The sequence below is a fragment of the Hyperolius riggenbachi genome, chromosome 10 (genome assembly GCF_040937935.1).
Source record: "Hyperolius riggenbachi isolate aHypRig1 chromosome 10, aHypRig1.pri, whole genome shotgun sequence".
NCBI classification, from domain to species: domain Eukaryota; kingdom Metazoa; phylum Chordata; class Amphibia; order Anura; family Hyperoliidae; genus Hyperolius; species Hyperolius riggenbachi.
This window is the reverse complement of record NC_090655.1, coordinates 285,370,701-285,385,948: the sequence shown is the minus strand read 5'-3', so window position 1 is coordinate 285,385,948 and position 15,248 is coordinate 285,370,701. Positions and strand designations below refer to the sequence as shown.

Sequence of the window (15,248 nt, the reverse complement as noted above, 5' to 3'; positions counted from 1 at the left end):
CAGTTTTCAGATCTTGCCACAGATTCTCGATTGGATTTAGATCTGGACTTTGACTAGGCCATTCTAACACATGGATATGTTTTGTTTTAAACCATTCCATTGTTGCCCTGGCTTTATGTTTAGGGTTGTTGTCCTGTTGGAAGGTGAACCTCCGCCCCAGTCTCAAGTCTTTTGCAGACTCCAAGAGGTTTTCTTCCAAGATTGCCCTGTATTTGGCTCCATCCATCTTCCCATCAACTCTGACCAGCTTCCCTGTCCGTGCTGAAGAGATGCACCCCCCAAGCATGATGCTGCCACCACCATATTTTACAGTGGGGATGGTGTGTTCAGAGTGATATGCAGTGTTAGTTTTCCGCCACACACAGCGTTTTGCATTTTGGCCAAAAAGTTCCATTTTGGTCTCATCGGACCAGAGCACCTTCTTCCACATGGTTGCTGTGTCCTCCACCTGGCTTGTAGCAAACTGCAAACGGGACTTCTTCTGCTTTCTGTTAACAATGCCTTTCTTCTTGCCACTCTTCCATAAAGGCCAACTTTGTGCAGTGCACGACTAATAGTTGTCCTATGGACAGATTCCCCCACTTGAGCTGTAGATTTCTGCAGCTCGTCCAGAGTCACCATGGGCCTCTTGACTGCATTTCTGATCAGCGCTCTCCTTGTTCGGCCTGTGAGTTTAGGTGGACAGCCTTGTCTTGGTAGGTTTACAGTTGTGCCATACTCCTTCCATTTCTGAATGATCGCTTGAACAGTGCTCCGTGGGATGTTCAAGGCATGGAAATCTTTTTGTAGCCTAAGCCTGCTTTAAATTTCTCAATAACTTTATCCCCGACCTTGTAAAAACAAAACAGAGGACACCAAGAGCCCAATAGTGCAATATTGTCTGGTAAGCTCAATATATAAAATAATGTCAAAGGTTCTTATACTCACAAAGGTGGGTTACCATCAGGCAACCACTTGACAGGCAGGTGGGGAATATTAGTACCTGACCCCACTCAGGTATAAAAGTCGCTCTCTGTAGATAGGAAAATGGGGAAAGAACCCCTCCACCAGGGGTGGACTTAATCGTTCTGTAATATGTACGAACAGAGGCGCCAAGCAGAGTAAAACAATGTTCTAAAAATGATAAAAAGAGGGAAGTCGAGGTGGACTTACCTCCCTCTGGTAGTGGACATATACTCAAATGCAGAGTAAAAATATATACAATTTATTCACAACTCCATAAAATCGCAACGCGTTTCGCGGTCAACAGTCCCGCTTCATCAGGCAGTACAGGAGCATATAAAACTGGTTCAGGTCCATAAAGCGTGTGAGCGCCTCTGTGACCCTCTGTGTTTATCCCTGACCTGTCCGGTGTGTTCTTTGGACTTCATGGTGTTGTTGCTCCCAATATTCTCTTAGACAACGTCTGAGGCTGTCACAGAGCAGCTGTATTTGTACTGACATTAGATTACACACAGGTGCACTCTATTTAGTCAATAGCACTCATCAGGCAATGTCTATGAGCAACAGACTGCACTCAGACCAAAGGGGGCGGAATAATTATGCACACGCCACTTTGCAGTTATTCATTTGTAAAAAATGTTTGGAATCATATATGATTTTCGTTCCACTTCTCATGTGTACACCACTTTGTATTGGTCTTTCACGTTGAATTCCAATAAAATTGATTCATGTTTGTGGCAGTAATGTGACAAAATGTGGAGTACTTCAAGGGGGCCGAATACTTTTGCAAGCCACTGTATTTCTTATAGTTAATCTGCACTTAATAGTACATCTTACATTACATGCATAGGAACAAAATTATATACAGCTGATATTCAGCACATTATCCAGAGGAATAACTTTATTAGCAGCTATAATCACAGGAGAGACACTTGGAGACACATCAGATTTCCATTCTAATAAGATTCATTTTGTTACATAACACAGAATTGTTTCCAACAACAGCTTCCCACATTTGTCAATAGCATGTGATTGTAACACATATAACAATAACCTGCCCCCTCTCCACCCCAGAATTCCTGTATCTCACCTCAAGCCCAAACACCTGTATCCAATCATCTCCTAATTTACATTTGGGGTGCAGCACTGAGGCATTGGGGTGTCTATAGCAGTGACTGTAACACATATAACAATAACCTGTCCCCTCTCCACCCCAGAATTCCTGTATCTCACCTCCAGCCCAAACACCTGTATCCAATCATCTCCTAATTTACATTTGGGGTGCAGCACTGAGGCATTGGGGTGTCTATAGCAGTGAGTGTAACACATATAACAATAACCTGTCCCCCTCTCCACCCCAGAATTCCTGTATCTCACCTCCAGCCCAAACACCTGTATCCAATCATCTCCTAATTTACATTTGGGGTGCAGCACTGAGGCATTGGGGTGTCTATAGCAGTGACTGTAACACATATAACAATAACCTGCCCCCCTCTCCACCCCAGAATTCCTGTATCTCACCTCCAGCCCAAACACCTGTATCCAATCATCTCCTAATTTACATTTGGGGTGCAGCACTGAGGCATTGGGGTGTCTATAGCAGTGACTGTAACACATATAACAATAACCTGCCCCCCTCTCCACCCCAGAATTCCTGTATCTCACCACCAGCCCAAACACCTGTATCCAATCATCTCCTAATTTACATTTGGGGTGCAGCACTGAGGCATTGGGGTGTCTATAGCAGTGATTGTAACACACAACAATAACCTGTCCCCCTCTCCACCCCAGAATTCCTGTATCTCACCTCCAGCCCAAACACCTGTATCCAATCATCTCCTAATTTACATTTGGGGTGCAGCACTGAGGCATTGGGGTGTCTATAGCAGTGACTGTAACACATATAACAATAACCTGTCCCCCTCTGCACCCCAGAATTCCTGCATCTCACCTACAGCCCAAACACCTGTATCCAATCATCTCCTAATTTACATTTGGGGTGCAGCGCTGAGGCATTGGGGTGTCTATAGCAGTGACTGTAACACACATAACAATAACCTGTCCCCCTCTCCACCCCAGAATTCCTGCATCTCACCTACAGCCCAAACACCTGTATCCAATCATCTCCTAATTTACATTTGGGGTGCAGCACTGAGGCATTGGGGTGTCTATAGCAGTGATTGTAACACACAACAATAACCTGTCCCCCTCTGCACCCCAGAATTCCTGCATCTCACCTCCAGCCCAAACACCTGTATCCAATCATCTCCTAATTTACATGTGGGGTGCAGCACTGAGGCATTGGGGTGTCTATAGCAGTGACTGTAAGACATAACAATAACCTGCCCCCCCCCCCTCTCCACCCCAGAATTCCTGCATCTCACCTCAACCACAAACACCTGTATACGATCATCTCCTTCTAATTTACATTTGGGGTGCAGCACTGAGACATTGGGGTGTATCTGTATTATTTGTGCCGAAGATCAGCTTCCAAAAAAAATCAAATATTACCAATCCACTCACAGTCATCTCTGGTATGTCATGTAACTTCTTGATGTCTGCACGCTTTCAGCAATGTTTTTTATGACAAGCAATTTTGAATAAAGTGAATGACAGCAGTGACGGCACTTTTCTCCTTCTTCCTGCATATAAATAATTATCTTTGCAGCACTTTCTAGTTATCAGGAGTGGTTGTACAGCCACATAATAGTGTTTTGGCTTTTATTTACTCTTCAGGAGAGCCGCGGCTGCATGTGACAGCAGATCCTGCTTTGTTTGCATAGATAAAAAAACCTGGTTTATTTACCCTTGCAATGGAAAATAAAAAAGTGAACACAGTGACTATCAAACTAGGCTTAAAGGGGAACTGAAGAGAGAGGTATATGGAGGCTGTCAGGTTTATTTCCTTTTAATCAATACCAGTTGCCTGGCAGCCCTGCTGGTCTATTTCTCTGCAGTAGTATCTGATTAAAACCAGAAACAAGCATGCAGCTAGTCTTGTCAGATCAGACTTATAAGTCTGAACCACTGAAACACCTGATCTGCTGCATGCTTGTTCAGGGGCTATGGCTAATAGTATTAGAGGCAGAGGATCAGCAGGGCTGCCAGGCAACTGGTATGATCTAAAAGGAAATAAACATGACAGCCTCCATATACCTCTCTCTTCAGTTCCCCTTTAATACCTTAATAATTAATACTTAATAGGCTTAATACTTAGTACCTATGTTTATGTCATTAGGTCACCTCAGTTCAGGGACTTTAACGCTTTACATAATAATACAGTGAGCAGCATGAAAGAGTCCTCAGGATTCTGTGTAATTATGCTGACATGTGCACTCAGCACAAATGTCTGACAGGCAGTGATTTACACCCAAACCCTTTTGCACACTCAGCACATGATTAGGGCTTCTCACCAGTGTGAGATCTTTCATGTTTGACAAGATTTAATTTATATGCAAAACATTTCCCACACTCAGCACATGAATAAAACTTCTCACCAGTGTGAGTTTTCTTATGTCTGCCTAGATGTGATTTATTTGCAAAACATTTCCCACACTCAGCACATGCATAGGGCTTCTCACCAGTGTGAGATCTCTCGTGTATGGCAAGATATGCTTTATGTGCAAAACGTTTCCCACACTGACCACATGAAAAGGGCTTCTCACCAGTGTGAGTTCTCTCATGTATGACAAGCTCTGATTTATATCCAAAACATTTCCCACACTCCGCACATGAATACGACTTCTCACCAGAGTGAGATCTCTCATGGCTGACAAGATTTGATTTATTGGCAAAACATTGCCCACACTCAGCACATGAATAGGGCTTCTCTCCAGTGTGATATCTCTCATGTACGGCAAGATATGACTTATGTGAAAAATGTTTCCCACATTGACCACACGAATAGGGCTTCTCACCAGTGTGAGATCTCTTATGTATGACAAGTTGTGTGTTGTATAGAAAACATTTCCCACATTCAACACATGAATAGGGCTTCCCACCAGTGTGAGATCTTTCATGTGGGACAAGCTCTGATTTCTGAGCAAAACATTTCCCACACACAGCACATGAGTAGAACTTTTCACCAGTGTGAACTCTCTCATGTTGGCCAAGGTTTGATTTACTTACAAAACTTTTCCCACACTCGGCACATGAATAAGGCTTCTGACCGGTGTGAGATCTCTCATGTCTCACAAGATGTGATTTACACACAAAACATTTCCCACACTCAGCACATGAATAGGGCTTTTCACCAGTGTGAGATCGCTTATGTATAACAAGCTGTGATTTCCATGGAAAACATTTCCCACAGCCAGCACACGAATAGGGTTTCTCAACAGTGTGAGATCTCTCATGACTGACAAGCTTTGATTTCCACACAAAACATTTCCCACACTCAGCACATGAATAGGGTTTCTCTCCAGAGTGAGATCTCTTATGTCTGACAAGATGTGATTTCCATACAAAACATTTCCCACACATGGAACAGGAATAAGACCTTCCAGCAAGGGGAGAGCTGTGCTGGGTAGGAGGCCCCTCAGGGTTAGACAGGTGAGGGGTGTCTGGGGGAAAATTTGGGGTAACCAGGATATCTGCAGGAGACTCTTGTCCAGTGACATCATCATCCGTCATACAGTCTGTGGATACAGAGAGACGAGTCTCTGAGAGGTTCCTGATGCCGGGACTCCACCCTGCAAATAGAGAAACATCATCACTTCCTGTTAGAGAATTCTGAGGGGAGAAACAATTATCATTAGGGAGGGTCAGTGAGCTGCTGAGAATACCAAGTTGGTGCAAAGTTTATGCAGATTAGAAACAAACCAAATGCAGCAGCTGCATAACTTTACATATAATTAGCATACAATTTGCACCATCTCAGAAGTATTGGCATGTCACTGACCATCACTAGTTATCAGCCTGACAAAGATCTGCAGAATTGCAATGGAAATGGAGGCGCCAGCAGAGTAAAAGTTGATCAAAGGTAGAAACAGATAAAAGTTGGGGGGCAAGGGTGGACTTACCTCCTCAAAACCAAACACAACCACTTTGTATGGTTTAAACAAGATTTAATTCGTACTCCAGAATAAATGCAACGCACTAACGCTTATTACAGGCCAGTAACACTAAGTCACCACTACTGGGACCAATCTCTGTACAGTAATGTACACTGACCATTATCAGCTTATTACAGGCCAGTAACACTAAGTCACCCTATACTGTGACCAATCTGTGTACAGTAATGTACAGTGACCATTATCAGCTTATTACAGGCCGGTAACACTAAGTCACCCCTACTGTGACCAATCTGTGTACAGTAATGTACAGTGACCATTATCAGCTTATTACAGGCCAGTAACACTAAGTCACCCTCTACTGTGACCAATCTCTGTACAGTAATGTATAGTGACCATTATCAGCTTATCACAGGCAGGTAACACTAAGTCACACCCTACTGTGACCAATCTGTGTACAGTAATGTATAGTGACCATTATCAGATTATTACAGGCTGGTAGAATGAATATAAACCACACACATGGCAGATTTCTATCACTTGAAATGATCAGTGATTACAGCTACATGTGACATTTTAGTGACTATCACAGTTGGAAAGTCCTCCCCTGATCAGCATTGTATTGCTGCTGTGAGATGTAGCCGGATGCTCCTCCCTCCATCACCCCCCTCCCCTCTCCACAGAACAGAACAGGGAACTCCAATCAGGGTGTCTGTACTGTTATCGTTAGTAAGCTTTCACCAAACACAACCAATAATGATAGTTTAACTACTTAAGGACCGTTGTAGTCGAAAGCTATGCCCTGTTTTGGTGGATATCTGTCTGCCAGCGCCTAGATTTCAACTCACCGCCGCTGCGTGCTTGTGCCGTTTTCGTTGTTCCAGCCGATCTCGCTGCTGTCTCCCGTCACAGCTCACTTACTTTGCCTGTTTCTATGACGGCAGAGCCATGTGATCGGGTCAGGAGCCAATTTCACGGTCTCCTGACCCTGTCTATCATTATAAGCAACTCCCACTGGCTTACATTGATAGACAGTGTCCGGAGCCAATGAAAGCAGCTCCTGACCGGCTCACAGGAACTCTGCCGTCATAGAAACAGCAGAGTGGGTGGCCCAGGATCCCGACATGCGGCGGTTGTGGCGGGTATGTGCGGCAATTGGTCGGGATGGGGGCAGAGACCGCGGGTACTTAAGTGATTAACCTCTTGCGTACGCAACATCATTGGCGGATTAAGGACCAGAGATTTTTTTTTCTACAGTGTCGCTGGATGGGTATGAACAACGGGAACAGTGGAAGCGCACGAATGCAGAAGCTGAAATCTACACCCTGGCAGGAATAATAAGCCAAACACACAGATTTCAACTACAGCCATTAAAATGACAAAAGTGGGCATAAAACAAACCCTAATATGGACAGTCTGTGAGCAGTGACACAGTTACACCAGCAATGAAGATATAAGTTTATTCTATATTATTATTATTAGTATTTATATAGCGCCGACATCTTCCGCAGCGCTGTACAGAGAATATTGTCTTGTCACTAACTGTCCCTCAGAGGAGCTCAGAATCTATTCCCTACCATAGTTGTATGTGTATGTATGTATCATGTAGTCTATTTATTGTAGTCTAGGGCTAATTTAGGGGTAAGCCAATTAACTTATCTGTATGTTTTCGGGATGTGGGAGGAAACCGGAGTGCCCGGAGGAAACCCACGCAGACACAGGGAGAACATACAAACTCCTTGCAGATGTTGACCTGGCTGGGATTCGAACTGGGGATCCAGCGATGCAAGGCAAGAGCGCTAACCACTACGCCGCCCATATTACTGCTGATTACTCACCTGCTCTGCCCTCTGTAACATTGTCCTCCTCTTTACTTGTCCTCATCATGTCACCCTTCTCTATAGGCTGCTGATCACTCCTCACATATGTCTCTTCTTCTTCCTCTTTACTTGTCCTCATCATGTCTCCCTCCCCCATAGACTGCTGATCACTCCTCACATATGTCTCCTCTTCTTCCTCTTTACATGCCCTCATCATGTCACCCTCCTCCATAGACTGCTGATCACTCCGCACATATGTCTCTTCTTCTTCCTCTTTACTTGTCCTCATCATGTCTCCCTCCTCCATAGACTGCTGATCACTCCTCACATACTTCTCTTCTTCCTCCTCTTTAATTGTCACCATTTTGACACCCTCCTCCATAGACTGCTGATCACTCCTCACATACGTCTCTTCTTCTTCCTCTTTAATTGTCACCATTTTGACACCCTCCTCCATAGACTGCTGATCACTCCTCACATATGTCTCCTCTTCTTCCTCTTTACATGCCCTCATCATGTCACCCTCCTCCATAGACTGCTGATCACTCCGCACATATGTCTCTTCTTCTTCCTCTTTACTTGTCCTCATCATGTCTCCCTCCTCCATAGACTGCTGATCACTCCTCACATACTTCTCTTCTTCCTCCTCTTTAATTGTCACCATTTTGACACCCTCCTCCATAGACTGCTGATCACTCCTCACATACGTCTCTTCTTCTTCCTCTTTAATTGTCACCATTTTGACACCCTCCTCCATAGACTGCTGATCACTCCTCACATATGTCTCCTCTTCTTCCTCTTTACATGCCCTCATCATGTCACCCTCCTCCACAGACTGCTGATCACTCCTCACATACGTCTCCTCTTCTTCCTCTTTACTTGTCCTCATCATGTCTCCCTCCTCCATAGACTGCTGATCACTCCTCACATACTTCTCTTCTTCCTCCTCTTTAATTGTCACCATTTTGACACCCTCCTCCATAGACCGCTGATCACTCCTCACATACGTCTCTTCTTCTTTCTCTTTAATTGTCACCATCATGACACCCTCCTCCATAGACTGCTGATCACTCCTCACATACTTCTCTTCTTCTTCCTCTTTACATGTCCTCATCATGTCTCCCTCCTCCATAGTCTGCTGATCACTCCTCACATACTTCTCTTCTTCTTCCTCTTTACATGTCCTCATCATGTCACCCTTCTCCATAGACTGCTGATCACTCCTCACATATGTCTCTTCTTCTTCCTTTTTAACCACAACACTTACATGTATCAGTTCTCCGCCCTATATACACAAAATGAGAGCCAATTTAAATTGTGAACCCAGATAACAGAATATGCAGGAGGATAATAAAATACAGTTTGGAGTCTCTGGTGACCCTCAGTCTCCCTTACCTGATAATGGCGGAGGGTGGTGGGATCTTCCCGTGGACAATCCTGGGAATAAAGAGGACCTGTACATCTCTCTGGTGGGTTTCTGTTACTGGATACATCTGTAGGAAACACACACACTGACTGAGTACATTGTCTCTATGTTGAAAATTGCGCAAAAGGTGGATCAGCGCAACACCAGGCCACCTCCGAATGGCCTCCATCAGAGATGCGCTGAGCCCCCCCAGGAACTACAAACGCACCTTGAACCCAAACAGAAGCTCTGCATATACACCAAAAGCATGGCTGTTAAGTGGATTGGAGGCCATTCGGAGGCGGCCTGGTGTTGCGCTGATCCACCTTTTGCGCAATTTTCAATTTTAATTGATTAGCCGCACCCAGGCTATGCATATACATAGGTTAGGATTTAGTTAGTGTTAGGCCCCTCCCATGGAGGATCGACTTCTTCGCAGTGGGAGGGACGAGTACTTAATAGGTTGCATGCAAGCTGTTACAGGAAACCAACATCCTCCTCTAGTGGTAGACAGGTCATGTGTATGCTCGGTGTGTATTATATCCCACAAGTGGGGCTTGCACTCTTTTGCAGGTAGGCACTTGCCTGTTTTTAAGTAGCGCTGTTCATTTCCTTGCTATGTACATTGTCTCTATGTGTTTATCAGATGATGGAGGATCTAGGTGGACAATCCTGGGAATAAAGAGGACCTGTACATCTCTCTGGTGGGTTTCTGTTACTGGATACATCTGTAGGAAACACACACACTGACTGAATACATTGTCTCTATGTGATTATCAGATGATGAGGGATCTAGGTGGACAATCCTGGGAATAAAGAGGACCTGTACATCTCTCTGGTGGGTTTCTGTTACTGGATACATCTGTAGGAAACACACACACTGACTGAATACATTGTCTCTATGTGATTATCAGATGATGGGGGATCTAGGTGGACAATCCTGGGAATAAAGAGGACCTGTACATCTCTCTGGTGGGTTTCTGTTACTGGATACATCTGCAGGAAACACACACACTGACTGAATACATTGTCTCTATGTGATTATCAGATGATGAGGGATCTAGGTGGGCAATCCTGGGGATAAAGAGGACCTGTACATCTCTCTGATGGGTTTCTGTTATTGGACACATCTGTAGGAAACACACACACTGACTGAATACATTGTCTCTATGTGATTATCAGATGATGAGGGATCTAGGTGGACAATACCGGGAATAAAGAGGACCTGTACATCTCTCTGGTGGGTTTCTGTTACTGGATACATCTGTAGGAAACACACACTGACTGAATACATTGTCTATGTGATTATCAGATGATGGGGGATCTAGGTGGACAATGCTGGGAATAAAGAGGACCTGTACATCTCTCTGGTGGGTTTCTGTTACTGGATACATCTGTAGGAAACACACACACTGGCTGAATACATTGTCTCTATGTGATTATCAGATGATGGGGGATCTAGGTGGACAATCCTGGGAACAAAGAGGACCTGTACATCTCTCTGGTGGGTTTCTGTTACTGGATACATCTGTAGGAAACACTCACACTGACTGAATACATTGTCTCTATGTGTTTATCAGATGATGGGGGATCTAGGTGGACAATTGTGGGAATAAAGAGGACCTGTACATCTCTCTGGTGGGTTTCTGTTACGGGATACATCTGTAGGAAACATAATATATAATATACACAACAACATAATAACCTTTAAGGAAAAACTTTTCTTTGTTACAGCTGATACAAATGAGCAATAAATCTGCAGTGTGTCGACCTCCTGCTTTCATGGAAGCAGACATATTAACAGCCCGTGCTTTCAAATGAGCTTATCTGCCATCTCTGTGACGGCAGTCATGTGACACAGGGGAAAGATTGAATTACCACTTGTGATTAGACACAAATGAGCGGGAACTAGAGAGGCTAAACTTTCTAAATAAATACCGGGGTGGCTGGTGGCACCTGGATACAATTCTGTTATACAGTCTGTACTATGATTCGCTCTTTTCTCTTATTTTATGGACCTGGTCTTGTAAAAAGTTGTGTCTAAATCAAAGAGAAGAGGAACCGGAGGATTGAGTACAAGTCATCCAGTGTGACCTCTCATAGGAAGCACTCATACTAACTGACTGTGCTGGTTTCCCCTAGTGACAAGTGGCCATAAATACACATTACAGCAGTACTAATTAGTAGCAAAGAAAAGTCGCAAATAAGAAATAAAAAAATGTGCTAAAATGAATTGGCCTGGAGCCCTTGCAGGCCCCTAAATAAACTGGCTGCTAAAGGGTTAGAACTGGTCCACAGGGCAGAATTCCAGCATGATAATAACCCAAACACACCTACTAGATGACCACTGTCTTGCTACAGAAACTGAGGGCAAAAGTGATGCATTTGCCAAGCCTGTCTCCAGACCTAAACCCCACTGTGCACCTGCGGGGCCTCCTCATATGGAAGGCGGAGGAGCGCACGGTCTCTAACATCACCCAGCTTCATCATGGAGGAGGGGAGGAGGATTCCAGTGGTGACCTGTGACGCTCTAGTGACCTCCATGCCCAAGAGAGGCAGTGCTGGAGAATAATGGTGGCCACACAACATATTCACACTTTGGGCAGAATGTTCACATCCTTCTATTAAGGGTGTACTCTTTGTTGTGAGTTATTGTCTGTGTTTATCAGAGGATGAGGGGGGGGGGGGGGGGGGAGGGCTATATCTAGGTGGACCCCAAGTACTGCTCTCTCCTGTACAATGAAAGTCTCCTCTTACCCGGTGATGTGAGGGTCGGCTGATTCTCCATCATGGCGTCCTTGTAGAGGTCCTGGTGTCCTTCTATATACTGCCCCTCCTCCATGGAGAAATAGATGAGACAATGAGCCTCCTTATAGGAACCTGACACACAGAATGATACAGTCACCACCATACAAATCACTAGCTGTCACTGGATACTGTCCCATAATTCCTGCTAATGCTCAACTCACCCCGACAGCAGATCAGTGAGGATGTTGTGGGCTTCTCGTGTCTCTCAGATATCAGGGGGTGAGGTGGGGGCACGTGATGGTGACCAGACTTCACAGAAGGGAGACTCTGTATGGAGAGACTGAAGCTAAGGTCATGTGACACTCCCAGAATCCTCCTCACCTCTCCAGTTATGTGACACTCCCAGAATCCTCATCTCTCCAGTCACATCTAAGTCTGCTGTCATTAAAGCAGGTACTGTCTATACGGCTTAGTTTGAAAGATAGGGGATGTACAGGATGTCCTCTATGCTATACACTTTCCCACCCCTATTACCTCCCCTCCCCCACTATGTGCTCCCCTCCCCCACTATGTGCTCCTCCCCCACCCAATACCTGTCCTCCCATCCCCCACTATGTGCTCCTCCCCCACCCCAATACCTGTCCTCCCCTCCCCCGCTATGTGCTCCTCCCCACCCCAATACCTGTCCTCCCCTCCCCCACTATGTGCTCCTCCCCACCCCAATACCTCTCCTCCCCTCCCCCATCCCAATACCTGGCCTCCCTTCCCCCACTATGTGCTCCTCCCCCACCCCAATACCTGTCCTCCCCTCCCCCACTATGTGCTCCTCCCTCACCCTAATACCTGTCCTCCCTCTTCCACTATGTGCTCCTCCCTCACCCCAATACCTGCCCTCCCCTCCCCCATATGTGCTCCTTCCCCATCCCAATACCTCCCCCCTCCCCCACTATTTGCTCCTCCCCTCACCCCAATACCTGCCCTCCCCTCCCCCAAATGTGCTCCTCCCCCATCCCAATACATGTCCTCCCCTCCCCCATTATGTGCTCCTCCCCCACCCCAATACCTGTCCTCCCCTCCCCCACTATGTGCTCCTCCCTCACCCCAATACCTGTCCACCCCTCCCCCACCCCAATTACTGTCCTCCCCTCCCCCACTATGTGCTCTTCCCCTCCCCAATACCCCTCCCCCACTATGTGATCCTCCCCTCTCCATGTGTTTGTTTCATACAATGATTTTCTCCCTTTTTACCTTTATATGTATTATTTATAACTGATTCATTTACCTAAAAACTTTCCGCTCACCTCCTCAGTTGGCAGCCCGAGCAAATCTTAGTGTTGTCCGGATCATGAACGATTCGGATCTTTGATCCGAATCTATTTTATGAGTCGATCATCCGAATCATCAAAATGAACGATTCGGATCGCAAAAGGGGCGGGGCCAGGAGCGACACGCCCCCTCTCAGCGGGCAGCGGGGTCCTGGAAGCAGAGATCGCTCTGTTGGATGGGAGGCAGCCTTGCAGGGACAGCAGGTAGATAAGAGAGAGGGGACATGGGTGCCACTGCCAGATATGTGTAGAGCACACATACTGGCTGCAATGTGCTGCCCATTACAGGCTGGCTGTTCCGTAGTGCTGCACAGTGATCACATTGGAAGCTTTTGGCTCAGCACAGCTCAGTAACTTTGCAGGCACTGTGATTGCAGCGTAATATAATCCTCCTGCACTCGGCACTAAACAGCTGCACTTATCTTCTGGGAATGCTTTCTTTCACTGTGCGACCTTTTCTTTCAAAGTGTACAGATGAACATATAGGTGAAATATATGTAAAGCATATGACTTCAGCATGTGGGTATTACGTGCAAACATTTCTGCTCTCTGCTCCTCCCTCCTCTGTCCACTCCCTGCCCTCTGTCCATCTTCTCCCCTTCTCTGTGTGTCCACCCCCCTCTCCTTCTCCTGTCCACAGACCTGTCCTGCTGTTCATTTCACCCCCGAATGCTTCCGGTAGTAAAATGATCCGAGATTCGGATCAAAGATCCGGATCTCTTCAATGATCCGATTCGAATCATCCGGATCATTGAAAAGATCCGAACTTCCCAAATCTATTATTTACTTCCGGTTTCTCCTAATTATTTCATCCTTTTCTTCACCAATTCCGGTTTCTGCGTTCCAGCTCGTGGTTCTGACGTCGCCATCTTGTGGTCAGTCAGCTAACTGCAGCCTTTATTATGTACATCATAGGAATAGAGCGCAGTCAGCGAGTACCTGGGAGAAAAAGAGGAAGGCGAGATATGCAGGCGGGTGTAATATAATGTGGTTGTGACCAGGAAACCTATTTTATGTAAAACTCTCTCACCTTCTGTGGTGCTGTACAGTGCTGCAGAGGATGTAATATTAATACATAATAGTAATACGGTAGGACATTAGACTATGACTATGGTAGGATTAGATTGTGAGCTGCTCTGAGGACAGTCAGTGACATGACTATGTACTCTGTGAAGTTCTGCAGAAGATGTCACTGCTATATAAATACATAATAATAATATGGTGGGACATTAGACTATGCCTATGGTAGGATTAGATTGTGAGCCCCTCTGAGGACAGTCAGTGACATGACTATGTACTATGTAAAGTGCTGCAGGAGATGTCATTGCTTTATAAATACATAATAATAATATGGTGGGACATTAGACTATGGCCATGGATGGTAGGATTAGATTGTGAGCTCCTCTGAGGACAGTCAGTGACATGACTATGTACACTGTAAAGTGCTGCAGAAGATGTCAGTGCTATATAAATATATAATAACAATATGGTAGGACATTACACTATGACTACAGTAGGGATTAGATTGTGAGTTCTTCTGAGGAAAGTCAGTGACATGACTGTATTCTGTAAAGTGCTGCAGAAGATGTCAGTGCTATATAAATACATAATAATGATAATAATAATTATCTTTATGTTTTTGAGATGTGGAATCTGTTATAGATTAGAGATGACCTGAACGGTTTGCCGGCGAACTTGTTCGCACGAACAATGGGGGTTCCCGTTCGCGTCAAAACGCGGACAAATAGCGAGTTCGACCCGCCTCCTATACTACATCATTGGGCTAAACTTTGACCCTCTAGATCACAGTCAGCAGCATGGCAGCCAATTAGGCTGCATTCTCTCCTGGACCCCCCTTCCCCCCCCCCCCCCCCCCCTTTATAAAAGGTAGCAGCGTCGGCCATTTTCTCACGCTGTCTGTTCTTATTAGCTTGCTCCTTGCTGATATTTGTTGCTGAAAACCACAACGAAAGAAGCTCTTTTGAGAGCTAATGTT

The 15,248-nt window shown here is 45.4% G+C and overlaps 1 protein-coding gene across 1 annotated transcript in view; it reads right to left on the bottom strand.

The window, feature by feature from the left end:
* Positions 1–3,865: 3,865 nt before the first annotated feature.
* LOC137537266 (zinc finger protein 208-like) overlaps positions 3,866–15,248 on the bottom strand; it is a 91,626-nt gene continuing 80,243 nt past the window's right edge. Inside the window, exons 9-14 of the mRNA XM_068259352.1 lie at positions 13,229–13,300; positions 12,149–12,267; positions 11,937–12,059; positions 9,170–9,267; positions 7,793–9,059; positions 3,866–5,633 (exon numbers count right to left, since the gene is read on the bottom strand). Coding sequence (XP_068115453.1) covers positions 4,342–5,633; positions 7,793–9,059; positions 9,170–9,267; positions 11,937–12,059; positions 12,149–12,267; positions 13,229–13,300 — 2,971 coding nt within the window. The 3' untranslated portion in view covers positions 3,866–4,341. The remainder of the gene's footprint in view (positions 5,634–7,792; positions 9,060–9,169; positions 9,268–11,936; positions 12,060–12,148; positions 12,268–13,228; positions 13,301–15,248) is intronic.